Genomic DNA, 13,964 nt, shown 5'->3' with positions numbered 1-13,964 from the left:
GTGGAAGAGAGGGGGAGAGAGAGAAACATTGATGTGAGAGAGGCACATTGATTGGTTGCATCCTGCACTACCCCAGCCAGGGCAGGCAGTCTAACCTGTAATCCAGGTACATGCCCTTGCTCAGAATCAGACCTGAGACCCTTTGGTCCATCGGCTGATGCTGTAACCACTGAGAAAAACTGGCCAGGGCTCTTTTAAGCATTTTATATCTAGGTTATTTTATTATATTCTTTAGAATATTATTTATTTTATGTTAATCACTTAAAAGATTTACTCTATTTTTATAACCATATGATTTCAATTATATAAATACAGTTTACTGTCACAGAGTTTATTTTCCCTGTCTTATTTTTGGATTGCTCAATTAATCTCTATGTTTTCTGAAATAAGAATCACTTAGTATGTTGTGGCTGATATATTTCCAGCTCTAGAATATCTCTCTTTATATATAGCTGGTTATATAATTTTCAAATTATAATCTTTTTTTCTCTTTAAAACTCTGAATTTTGTTTGCTTTTCAAAGTAAATATAGTTTACTCATGTAATTTATCATATACTAGATTCTTTTTTTAAATGTTTTTATTGATTTTTTAGAGAGAGAGGGAGGGAGGGAGACATAGAAACATCAATGTGAGAGAGATACATTGATCGGCTGCCTCCTGCATGTCGCCTACTGGGGAGTGAGCCTGCAACCCCAGGCATGTACCCTGACTAGGAATTGAACCAGGACCCCCCTCTGTCCATGGGGCGATGCTCAATCCACTGAGCCACACTAGCCGGGCATCATATACTAGATTTTTATGTAGACACCTGGTGTACTTTGGGACTCCTGCTCTCCATATATGTCTATCTCTGGTGCTTTGTTCTACATGGTTCTAATGTTGCTGGGAGAAAAACCGAGGTCAACCTGATTTTTGACCTTTCATAGATAATCTACTTTTTCTTTTTAGATTTGTATCAGACTTTTAATTATATTTGAATTTACAACTTTCAATGTGCTACATATAGGTATTTTTCTCTGTTTAATTTATTTAGTTGTAGGAAAGTCCCTGTAATGTGCAGTGCCCCAGCGCAGGTTTACAGTGAGGGGATTCTGAGGTAGACTCTAGACTCATGCTTTCCATGTGTTTCATTTCTATGTAATACTTTTTGATTTTCAGAATGTTACATATTTGTGTATCTGCTTTATTTTCCTAGGTCTTGAAAATATTTAATGGAACATGAATCAGAAATTCTAAAAAATTACCGTTTTATTTATTTATTTATTTATTTTAGCAAATCTATTTCAGAAGGGTGCATTTCCATTTTTCTTTAGAAGGGTTTCCTCTTTTGTTGCATATTCTAGGTGTGTTCTGCTTTCATGGGAGGGCACCCCCACCCATGCGTCTTTGCAGTTTCATCTGTTCTTTAAGCAATGATCCTTCTAAGTGTTTTGGTTATAGATGGGATCCTTATCCTTTCTGGGTTTTCATTGCTTAATGAGGTTTTTTAACTTTATAATATTAGTTGATTTCTAAAATGCAGGAGAGAGAAATTAGATGCTTCTCTTTTTTTATTACATTCCATATTTCCTTTATATGTCTTTGCCTTGTATTTTAAGTCTCTCTTTTGAAATACTTTTATTCATTTTCTTGTTAGCCAAGGAAATTATTGCCCTCTGAATGATGATCTAATCAAGCATAAAGATATACTGCAGTGTGTGAAAGCCCAATTTTATTCTCAGTTATCTTTACCTAATGCCTACTCACCAAATTCTGTATTTCTATCATATTGGAGTATGAGTACCTTCCTTAAGCTTGGGCATTTTGTACACATGAACTAAAATTAGAATTCCCATGGTCTTTCGTTTTTTTCATTTTTACTTATTCCTTTATTTGTGCATGCAGTGTTTATTAGGAAATATTATGTGCCAGGTACAATTTTTGATGCTGTGGATACAAGATGGCTAATAGAAGGTCTCTTCTCTCAAGGAATCCAGCATCTAATGGTGGAGTGGGCCCTGTGCCCATCTGCTGGAAAACTAGCTGGTGGGGATGTGGTGAGAGTTACATTTGAATTAGACCCTTCTCAAAAGGTGATGTTTGAATTTTGTCTTAAAGACTGAAAAGGATGTGACAAGTTGGAGCTGGGCTGTTCTTACTCAGTAACAACATGGCTAGTGATTAGATAGTGTACAATATTGAAAGGGATTGGCAGTATAAGAAGAAAAGCATTACTTTTTCTTTTTTTTAGATAAAAATGTACTCATCTTACTTTTAAGATTATGTATGTGTTCCTTATCTTAGCTCTATTTCTCTTAAATTTTAAGGTCCCAAACAAATGTCAACACTTAGAGCTCAATGAAAATATCTTGTCCACATTAGGAAATAGAGTCATTTTAAATAGAGATGAAGTGGCCAGGCCCAAGACAGCTGAAGAGTGTTGCCCTTTCTGTAGGTTTACCTGGAAGTGTTCATGCCAAGTGGCTCCTACACATATGGGTCCTTCTGAAGCCAAACTATTCTTCTAGCACAGGCATTCACAGGATGATTCTTTTAAACTTAACTGCCCAGTTCTCATCATATAACTCAAAAGATTACTAAGACTTCTATTCTTTTAAATCAAACTTTATATTTTCTTCTTTGTCCACATTTTCTTTACCTAGCATCCTTGTGTCATGCATCTAGTTTCAGGGAGAGTTTCTCCCCTTGTCCTCTGATTTGGGATATGTTTTGTTGGTTATTGGTTTAGTATACCTTATATGAGTTAGTATGTAGTATTTTTCTCATTCTTCATTGTCTTCCCTTTCTAAGTGGAATTGAAATCAAGTGTGAATCTACTGGAATATGTTGCAATCATTTAGTAATAATTTGAAAAAAAAAATGTTTCCCACACAAATTTAATGACAATCAGCAATTTTATTTTTAAAATTTATTTTTAATCCTCACCTGAAGATATGCTTTTCATTGGTTCTATAGAGAGGAAGAGACGATGGGTGGGGGTGAGGGGGAGAAACATTGATGTGAGAGATAAACATAGATTGGTTGCCTCACACATGCGCTCTGACCAGGGATCAAACCCGCAACCCTGGTGTGTACCCTGACCGGAAATCGAACCTGTGACCCTTTGGTGCATAGGAGGATGATCAACAGTTTTAAAGTACACCGTACATAGCATCTTGTATAAACTCCAGCTTACATTTCACATTATTCCTGGTCATGCAGTAGGTTCTGTAGAAAAAAGAACTGTGGATAATAAGTTAAAAGAATGACAGATTCCCTGTTGTGCTGATCAGTTAGTAATACCTAATTTTGATTTCAAGTGTGCTATAATGGATTACCATATAGATGTAGCTGAGCACTGAGCATTAAACAGAGTCATGTGTTTTTCAGAAAAGTAATATTTATTGACACTGTGTGGCTTTCTTGAAAATTTTTAAAATTTACTCTCCAGTGAAACTACAAGTAAGATGTCAATACTTTATATAGCTTATGTGGCATTCAAAATAGTGTAGCTTAGAATATTGGCTGTCATAGAAATGCCATATTGTACTTGCCTCAGTAAAGATAGGCTTCATCTGGTACTTTCTCAGGGACAGGCGTTATTTTTATTGACCTCATAGATTTTAGTATATAAAAATGGCCTTTGCAATATTTGGGTGCAAAAAGAAATTTCATTATGGATGAAATTTCAGCCTTTGAGGAATTGTGTAAGATTATGTACATTAGGTAATATTTTTAGTAGCTCTGACATTGGACATGGTGTTTCATATTTAAACATTATTGAGTTTATTTATGAGTGTCTTTAAAGTTCATCCACTTTGTAAATCTGAAAACTTTTATCGAGAAGTAGTGACAGTGATAGGCCTGATATAACAAGTTAGAGACTATTTGTGTCTAACTGACAGTATCCAAGCATCTAAATACACATATTCTTACTGTATTTTTTATTTTTCTTTATATTAAAAAGACATTTTTCTTTGTTGCATACTAAGAAAAGAAACCTAAATCAAGAAAAATGATAAGTATTATGGAAAGCTGAAAAGCATGACTCAGTGCTTCTTTTGACCAAAGTATAGATCTGAAGAACAGTGGGCATGCCAAGCATTCATCTAGTCCGAGATAAGATCTATCCTGAATCTCTAGAATAATTTTCTTCGTGTCTTCTATAAGACATTTTAAAATTAAGTGGCAAGATGAGATCAGAAGATGATCCTGGAACATAGCTGATGTGCCAAGTCCCTTTGGAGGAAAATGCATGAGAAAATAGGACACTGAGTCTCTGCTGTACTGTTTGTTCAGGAAGGAGGCAGAAAAGGTACAGGAAGGACTCATTGGACCCAGGCTTCCATCAATATGAGGCAGCAGCCAACTGATGAGAAACATTGCCAGCAGAGACCATGTTCCTGAAGTAGGGTACACTTCTCTTAGTACTGTGGCCTCTTATATAATGAGAATATTCTAATTAATCATTTGAATATTATTATGGTAGACATAGAGATATGCTGCTCACCGTTCTCTCTTCAAGAAAGAATTTGCTGCTCAGCTGCAAGGATGGATTAGCTGGCAACCTCCACCTGTTAATGCTTTCAGCTTTCCAGCCATGGTCAGTCACCCTCTTATCATGGTCACCAACCATTGACTGAGTGAGGTGGGTAGCAAGTGCCTTGGCATTTTCAGGCACTTGGTGCTCCTCTAACATGCCTAGAGTTCCTGCTAGGCTCCCTCCCCAATCCTGCTTTCTAATTTCTCTTTCACAGATATTACTCCCCAATAAATCTAGCACTCCTAACTCCACTGCAGCGTCTGTTTCTAGAGAACTCAACCTGCAACAGTTAGTATTCAATTTTTATCAATCATATTGAACTAGCCTCTATAGTACATTTTTTAAAGAGAAAGTATGAGTTAAAGAATCATAAAACTTAGGGGAAAGTGGAGGACATCTTTTTCTCTTTAGTCTGAAGACCTCCAAGTCTATCTCCACATTGTCCTTATTCTGGGCTCTAGAGTTGCCTGTTTGGCTTGGCCACAACCTGATTGCTGAGACCTTCATTCTTATCCTCAGTTCCAAAGTCATTGGTTTACTTGTAGTAATCTCTTTTCTTGTGTTTTTGCATAATCTCTAGACAGCTCCTTGGATTCTCACTCCTGTCTGTGTCATCTTTTACAGCTCATGGGGAGAGGTCCGGGTTTACATTCTCTTGCTAGGACAGTGCTTGTGTGGGTTCTTACTAAAATATTCTGTAGAGAGAACTGGCTCTTTTTTTTTTTTTTAAGTTTTTAATAATTTTTAGAGAGAAAGGAAAGGAGAGAGAAACATCAATATGAGAGAGAAACATTGATCGGCTGCCTTCTGCACACCCCCTGTTGGGGATCTAGCCCGCAACTCAGGCATATGCCCTGACTTGGAATTGAACTGGGAACTCAATCCACTGAGCCACATGGCTGGGCTGGCTTTTTTTTTTTTTTTTTAACTTTTGATTTCTTTTTAGTGTAATGGAACTTAAAACATAATACAGTTTTTACACTTAATTTCTTTTGTGTGTTATCCATCTAAAATTCATGTTAGTGTGTGTATATTGTAAGATGAAGATCTGTTTTGATTTTTCCCCCCTCCAAGAGCCACTTGTCTCCCACAATTTATAGGTGGATCTATGCTGCCTGGAATTTGGTGTCTAGCTGACAAAGGTTGTAGGTTTTCTGAGCAACAGTTAACATTGAGCACCTTGATTTAATGTGGAATTCACTTTGTTGCATGGCATCAATTTTCCCATGTTGTCCAGCATCTTTAACTTTTTCTTACTAGTTGTGCATATAGATAAACATAAATATTTCTAATCTTTTCTTTTTAATCCTCACCCGAGGACATTTTTCAATATTTTGTTCAGATAGAGTGGGAGGGAGAGAGAGAGAGAGAGAAACATCGACGTGAAAGGGACACATCGAGTGGTTGCCACCCACACGACCCAACCAGGGCCGGGATCAAACTGCAACTGAGGTACATGCCCTTAGCAGGAACCGAACCCGGGTCTCTCTGGACCGCATGCCGACAATCTAACCACTGAGTCAAACCGACCAGGGCAATATTTCTAATCTTTATAACAAACATACAACACTTGGCACATCAAAAGTTTGTCCTTTGACCTGTGCACATTGTCGGTAGCTTCTGCTCTATCTTTTTCATCCTTAACTTTTTTTCTTTTATCCTCACCCGAGGACACTTTTTTTGCATTTTTATCTTCAGATAGAGCAGGAGGGAAAGTGGGAGGAAGAGAGAAAGAGAAACATCAGTGTGAGAGACACATTGACTGGTTGCCACCCACAAAACCCTAACTGGGGCCGGGGACAAACTGCAACCAAGGTACATGCCCTTAGTGGGAACCGAACCCGGGACTCTCTGGTCCATGGGCCGATGCTCTAACTGCTTAGACAAACCGGCCAGGGCCATCCTTACCTTCTTGGGAGAACTTCAGCACAGTGATATTTCTAGAGTTTTATCTCATCTTCTCATTTTAAGCTCACTCTCAGAGGGATCTCATATACACACACCTTCAGCGGCTCTCTGTGTCCTGTTACCATCTAAATCCTGTTGCACTCCAGACCCATACATTCAGTTGCCTAGAAGAACATCTCCACTAAGATCATCTATTGACACCTTAATAGATTAGGACATTCAGAGCCAATGTTAACATGCTTCAATTCTGGGATTTCTTCTGGATTTGATATCTTAGATAAAAGTATTGCAGTCTACTAAGCCATTAGGGAGTCATTCTCAAGGCCTCCATTTACCACAGCAACTCTACCTTCTCAACCTGACAATTTTACCTCCTGAATATTATGGTCATATGGTCCTCCTCTGTACCTTGCTGACTTTGGTCCAGGCCATTTCATTCCTCATCTGAAATACTACCATTGCCTCTTCATTGACATCTCTGCTTCTCTTGCATTTTTCAGTCATCTTAAATTCACCTACAGCTGGAACCTGATTAGCCAATTGCACTGCTCCATGAGAATATTAACTCCAGCCTCACTTGCTTCTCCAGTTCCACCTCCTCTCTTCCTTGCCCACTTACCAGTCAAGCAGACCCTCTTGCTTCTGCTGTTCCTTTAAGGCACCAAACTGTCTTTGCTTCTTGGTATTCATGTATGTTCTTCCTTCTGTTTCTGTTCTCCACTAGGCTAATTTAATTAAACCTGTACATCTCAGCTCAGGTGTTTTGTTTCCCAGGAAGCATTTCATGATGCCCTTGCTGAGATGACATGCTTCTCCCCTACCCCCACCTCTGTAGCACCTCAGACAAACTTTTGTCAGCTTTTTTTTTCCCTAAATGATATATTTTTACTGTCTCTCTTGTGCACTAATCATGAAACCCTTAGAAGTAGAAACTAAATATTTTATTCACATTTGTTTTATTTCAAATGGCAAGCTTGGTATCTACTGTGTAGGTGTTTTTCACTAAATGGATTTGATTCATGTGCACACATTGTGTGTGCGTGTGTGTGTGTGTGTTTGAGTGTATGTTAGCATTATCACATAGGAAATCAAAATATAAGATACCTTTTAGAGTTAAGGGCTTAAAAGATAACAAACCAACGTGTTCTAGGGGAAGTCTGCAAAGAAGATATAGGAGAGCATTCACTTCAGTGATTTTCAGCATGTGCTCAGCTGTGTACCACTTTTAATATATATAATCAGAAATAATCTTTGATATAGTTTATATAACATTTCATCAGTGTAGATATGTACTATGAAGAATTTATAACAAATAATGTAACTAAATATATTTATATTTTAGTGTTTATATTTATCAGTTCTTGAAAAATTAGTTTTTTTAAATTATGCAGTTTTTCTCCCCGGCTGGTGTGGCTCAGTGGTTGAGCATTGACCCGTGCACCAAGAGGTTGCCGATTTGATTCCAGTCAAGGCACATGCCCAGGTTGTGGGCGAAATTCCTAGTGAGGGTCATGCAGGAGGTGGCCAATCGATATTCTCCCTCACTGATGTTTCTATCTCTCTCTCCCTCTCCCCTCTTCTTTCTCTAAAATCAATAAAGAAAAAAAAATTAAATAAATTATGCAGTTTTTATTGTTTTGTTTGGGTTTTCTTTACTAAGTTCAGGGTTAAAAATGCCCACACATTTTAATGCAAATATTAAGCCAATGACATTTAAGGAAAGAGAAAATACCTTTAATCTTTATATGGTCATAGGACCATAACAAAGATTGGGATTATGTATAAAATTCACAATTTCACAAGTAAAAAGCATTAAAAAATTTTTTACTGAATATTTATTGAGAATATGCTCTGTGCCAGTGATGCTCTAGGTGCTGGGGATACTTCTGAGAACAAGATAGAGATGCTCTTGTTCTCATGGAGTTTTTACTCTGGTGGAGGGAATATTGCCTTGAAATGAGTGAACCAATAAGATCCTTTTGGCTAGGGATGAGGACTGTGAAGGTGATAGAACAGGTGATGCACAAAGCATCAGGGGGTGGCAAGGGAGCTAGGCTTCTCTCAATAGAATGTTCAAAAGGCCTGTGTGAGGAGGTCCTGTTTGTAATGAGAGACCTGGATGGTCAGGTGGTGTCTTGTGTGCAAAGCTATGGGTGGAGCAGCATCCAGACTGAGGGGAAAGTTCATGCCATTTAAAGTCATGTTTGATGGAAGTTTACCTGTTTTGCCTTTTCTCAGTTGAAGTTCTTACACATTCCTTTATTGTCAAGTGAGAACAGATTAAGTAAATACATGTGTATTATTATAACTGACCCAGTTGGAAAGTTTAGACTGGTTAAACCAAAACCAAACCCCAAGCTGGCTCAAATGCAGAAGGCAGTTTATTAGCTGCCTGGAAATATACTTGTCAGATCCGAATAGTTTTTTTACCTTAATCTTTAAAAATGTTAGACTATTAGGCTAGGTCACCAATTTTTAATCAGCGTGCTGTGCAAGAATTTTTTAAAACATGAAATGCCTGATTATTTAGTCAAGGGCACTGACCTCTTTCTCCTTAGATAGTCAAATTAAAAAATGACAATAGCCAACACAACAATAGCTGTCGAGTGTGAATGGAAAAAGAAGTTTATATATTTTTTGCCCTGACCAGGTTGCTCAGTTGGGTGGAGCAATCTCCCATACACCAATGGGTTGCATGTTTGGTCTCCGGTCAGGGGGCATACGGGAGGCAGTCAGTCAGTGTTTCTCTTTTACATTGATATTTTTCTCTCTCTGTTCCTTTCTCTCTAAAAATCAATAAAAATACATCCTCAGGCCCTTGCCTCTGGACTTCTCTGGGGTCTGGGGCCATGGTCTAAGCTGACTACCATGGGCTTTGTGTCAAACCTGTAGTGCCAAGGGGCTGAGGATGTGGCTGGAGGAGCCGCAGCTGCTGCATGGTGCCCAGCATCAGTAAGTGGTTCAATGTGTGCATGGAGTTTGGTTTCCCTGTCCATGACCACTGCTCCAGGGTCATGTTCGACCCACCAGTGAATGTCCTTGTACACTAGAGTAAGCTGCACATGGAAGGCTTCCAGAGCCTAAAGGAAAGTGAGGCAGTGGAGTTCACCTTTGAGAAGCCCTCCAAGGACCTAGAATCTATCTGAGTCACTGGCCCTGGTGGGGTGTTCTGTATTGGGAGTGAGAAGTGACCAAAAAGGGAAGAACATGTAGAAGCCCAGATCAAAAGGAGACAGGTGCTACAACTGTGGAGGTCTAGACCATCATGCCAAGGAATGCAAGCTGCCACCCCAACCCAAGAAATGCCACTCCCGCTAGAGCATCATGCATATGGTGGCCTCATATCCACTGAAGGCCCAGCCGGCCCCCAGCACACAGGGAACACCAGCCTACTTTCAGCATGAGGAAGAAGAGATCTGTATCCCTGCCCTGCTCCCAGATGTCCAGAATTAAGCCACAGTAGGTGGTGGTGGTGGTGGTGGGGGGGGGCTATCCTTTTGTGATCAGGAAGTTTCAAGGAGCAAGCATCATTCTGCAGAATGGAGAAAGTGAGGACAGGATGGGTGGGGGCAGGTTGCACTACCATGTATCTCTGTTCAGGTTTCACAGCATCACCTCCTTTTCCTTCTTGGCCGGGGGGAGGTGAGGCAAAGGAACTCCAACCACACTCTATCCAAATGCATATGATGGCTTTGGAGGAAATCACTCCTTACATGCTTTATTTGAGTCTCAATCCTCAGAATTTCCAGCTTTTGAAAGTGGACTGGATAGGGAAGTTGTTTCCCTTTTAAAGAAGGATATGTATTTATTCTCCTGCCAGAATAAAAAGATTAGCATGAGACCATCTTGATGAGCACAGTCCACAAATAACTACATTCTGTAGGTGGGAATCTCTCAGGTGTACAGTAGGGTTTTTCCATATCTTGTCTCCTCATAACCCACTCTTGGGATAGGGTGTAATGGTTTGTGATGATAGGCAGAAGGGATGCTTAGGAAATAGTTGTAGACCTGCTGCTCTTAAACTTACTCCTACCCCATTTCTGAACCAACATAGTTTTATTTATTTGGTTCCTTGGATAACTGCACCTTGGGTCCCACTTTCGTCGGGATGCCATCTGCACTAGTTGTGTGAAAATGATGTATTTTTTGCTTTTTAACTTTTTTTTTCATAATTTGTTTTGTATAATGGTTTTGTATTTTTGTGTATTTTAATATAAGGCACTCATTCCTACAGTTTGTTCTCAGGTACATGAGCAGTCTCATGGAGAAGTGGTCAGTAGCTCTGGGTCTGCACAGCACGAATACTTTTTGTTGTTTTATCATCAAGAAGAACAACTATTTGGAGTATGAAGTCTCTTGAATTACCTCATTTTTGCCAGTTAGAGTTGGCTTTTCTGCCACAATATCCTCTTGAAATCCTTCCACCTTCGATGTTCTCTGGAAGACTAGATTTTTAACAGGTGGCCCCATACTTGATCTCCTTCAATGGGAAGATTGGAAATTGGTCTGAACAGGAATAGGTGGTTGGTGCAGAGGTTAAGGGAGGCTGGGCTAGGTGACAGGTGCAGAGAGGAAGCCAAGATTAGTTGTGGGTTGTCTCCATATGTGTAACCAGGATTTCTGTTACAGACCTGTAATTCCAGGGTTTAGGGCTCACATTACATGGCAGATCCATTCCTCACTGAATTGAGCTAGGCCTACCATACACAACAAGCTGTATGTGTGTTTGTGTTTGTAAAAAATATGAGTTGGTAAAGATGGGTTTTAAGAACAAACCTCTCTACCCATCTTGAGCTCTCCAGGGATGGATATATGAAGCAATGACTAAATTCTTTAATCTTTAAAAATTCTTTGCTTTTCCCTTGGCTACCAGAGAGACCATAAGCGATTGCTTCTTTGTAGTGCCCAGAGCCAGTATCCTGCCCTACTGCAGGGGTGATTATTGGCATAGTAGCTAAAGGAGAAAAGCAGGTTCATTTACATGCTGTGAGGTCACCACAAACCTACCTCACTGTGTTGAAATGGGGCAAGTGCAATAGAATGCATTGGGTGATTTGTGTCCGATGCTGGGTTCTTGTCTCCCTCAGTTGCTGCCCCCTTTAGTTATTGTATTCTTCTGGGCTTTGTAGGACTTCACAGTAGCTGCTTTGATGATTGCTGGGTGGCCTATTTTGTGAAATGTGTTTATCTTTCTCCATGTTCTTTTGGGGTTTTATTGTTTACAAACTTCATTTTATATTGCGAAGAATAACCAAAGCATCTTTGACAAAAGGTTCTGCACCGAGAAAAAAATTTCTGAAACATAAGCCTGGCGACCCCTCTTCTTGAAGTAGGGGTCTTGAACCATCCTTTCTTTTGTTTCTTCTTTCCCTATTTCCTATTTTGGACCAGATCTGTCCTAAAAATGTGACTTCTACCCTATCTCCTCTTCTATTTGTACCCCCCCAAAAAAACCCATATACACATAGATACAAATTTAATGTGTGGAGTGTCACCCCATCTCTTAAATGATTTATGCAAAAATCCTGAAGAAGCTAAGAATACTCCATCCCTTCTATCAAATATCCTGAGTCAAGACCACTCCTTGATATGTGATTCATGCCAAACACTTAGATCGCTATATTTTAATCTCTAATCCTAAGGTAGAGAGAAACAATGAGAGGGGCCTTTCATTTTGAAAGTGGGGTGGGGAGACCAAGAAAGGGAAGATGAATGTATATCCAAGTCACTCAGGTACTTTTACACAGGTACAAAAAAACTTATGTGAAAGTAACTACAAGATTGTTTAATAGGAGACAGATGAATGTAACTCCATCTTTACTACTAGAAACCAAAGCTTTATGCCAAATCTTGAATTTATGGGGTGGAGGGAGGAAGGGTAGGAAAACATGTACCTGTCTGTTCTTCCCCTGATTGCTTCTCCTCATTTCTGAACTATAGAAGACTGTAGCCGCCTTGGGCTTTGGTAACCTCCGTCACTGGGGACTGTTTACTTGATGATTGATTTTGCTGGGCTGCGTACTTCCACTGCTATGTATCATTTTGTATACTGACTTTTTTCCTTCCCCTCTTTTTTTCCTGATAAAATAAAATGAATGAATAAAGACTTATTTGTACTGAAAAGTCAGGTGAGGATTAACAAAAAATGTATTTTTTGGTGTGCCACAGAATTTTAGTAATTAGTTGATGCGTGCCATGAGATGAAAATGGTTGAAAATTGCTGGGCTAGATAAACCTAGAATGAGAATTTTCATAGTAAAAAAGTATTATCAATATCAAGAAATGTATTTTGTTTAGATTTGGATTTCTACATTTTAAAAGTGATTGCAGATAAAGAAGTAATCATAATACCCAAGAATAACTTGCCAAAACTTGTTCTAGAGTGAAAAAAAGGAGTCCATTCTCATTGTTGTTTTTTTTTGTTTTTTTTTTAAAGGGGGAAGGGTACCTGCTTTTATTAGCCAAATATTCTTATGTATCATAAACTTGTTCTTTGTTGTATGTACCAGTGGAGGGATTCATAACTACAATCCTAAAACTTAGGTTTAACTTTTTTTAATTTCAAGCAATTTTTGCAACCAGTTTCATTTTGTTATTCCGAAGTATTTATGGTCTCATCCTCTTTTGTTCATCTTTTTTCCTAACTCATTTTCTTATCTAGAGACTAACAATGATTATAATGGAAATTTGAAGTGAAAAGTGAAAAAGAAGAAGCCTGGGGAACCTGGCATTTGAGAAAGTATTATTTTAATAATTAAGCAATATCTATGATTTAATTAAAATAAAATACTCATTTTATTTTTATTTTTCTTGTTTTTCTTTAGGGCAGCGGTTCTCAACCTCTGGGTCGTGATCCCTTTGGCAGTTGAACAACCGTTTTACAGGGGTTGCCTAAGACCATCAGAAAACACATATTTCCGATGGCAATTTGCAACAGTAGCAAAATTATAGTTATGAAGTAGTAACAAAAATAATTTTATAGTTGGGGGTTACCACAACATGAGGAACTGTATTAAAGGGTCGCGGCATTAGGAGGGTTGAGAACCACTGCTTTAGGGGGATTATGGGCCTATCATGAAAATGTGTAATTTTATTTGTAGTTTTTTTTTAATATCTTACAATTTTCTTTATAGAAAATATTGCAGTTTCTACCTGAACGCATTTTCTTTCGATGGCATTACCAGAGTATAGGTAAGAACAATTAAATATTGTTTTAAGTAATATAGATTTCTTGTAATTGAATTTTCAGTAATGTTTTATATGTTTAATATTATCAAGATAGGTTATAGCAAGGAAAATTAACAAGGGTATGCTAGTTAAAACCAAGACAAGACCAACCTAGATTTTGGGGGGAAATATAATATTTGTCTATGCTAAATTGTAGTTTGTAGACCAGCAGCATCATCCTCAACAGAGACCTTGTTAAGAAATGCAGAATTTGCCCTGCCAGGTTTGGTTCAGCGGTTACGTTGGCCTGCAGAGCGAAAGTTTGCAGGTTCAATTCCCAGTCAAGGGCATGTCCTGTAGAAGGC

At 38.6% G+C, this 13,964-nt stretch overlaps 1 protein-coding gene and 1 pseudogene across 26 annotated transcripts in view; both read left to right on the top strand.

The window, feature by feature from the left end:
• Positions 1–13,964, top strand: part of RALGAPA2 (Ral GTPase activating protein catalytic subunit alpha 2) — a 412,816-nt gene that overhangs the window by 63,538 nt on the left and 335,314 nt on the right. For 22 of the 26 annotated variants that reach the window (XR_004957055.1, XM_036244703.1, XM_036244712.1 and 19 more), the window contains one exon: positions 13,566–13,623. Coding sequence is in view for 16 of the 26 variants with exons in the window: in XM_036244703.1 (XP_036100596.1) it covers positions 13,566–13,623 (58 nt within the window). In the remaining 10 variants the exon portion in view is untranslated. Of the gene's footprint in view, positions 1–4,470; positions 4,630–12,537; positions 12,561–13,093; positions 13,172–13,565; positions 13,624–13,964 lie in introns of all 26 variants that reach the window. The other 4 variants (XM_036244716.1, XM_036244719.1, XM_036244715.1 and 1 more) reach the window with 4 other exon arrangements.
• Positions 9,341–9,885, top strand: LOC118618360 (annotated as a pseudogene).

The sequence above is a fragment of the Molossus molossus genome, unplaced genomic scaffold (assembly GCF_014108415.1).
Source record: "Molossus molossus isolate mMolMol1 unplaced genomic scaffold, mMolMol1.p scaffold_m16_p_6, whole genome shotgun sequence".
NCBI classification, from domain to species: Eukaryota; Metazoa; Chordata; class Mammalia; order Chiroptera; family Molossidae; genus Molossus; species Molossus molossus.
The sequence above is the reverse complement of the archived record's forward strand: the minus strand, read 5'-3'. Positions and strand labels throughout refer to the sequence as shown.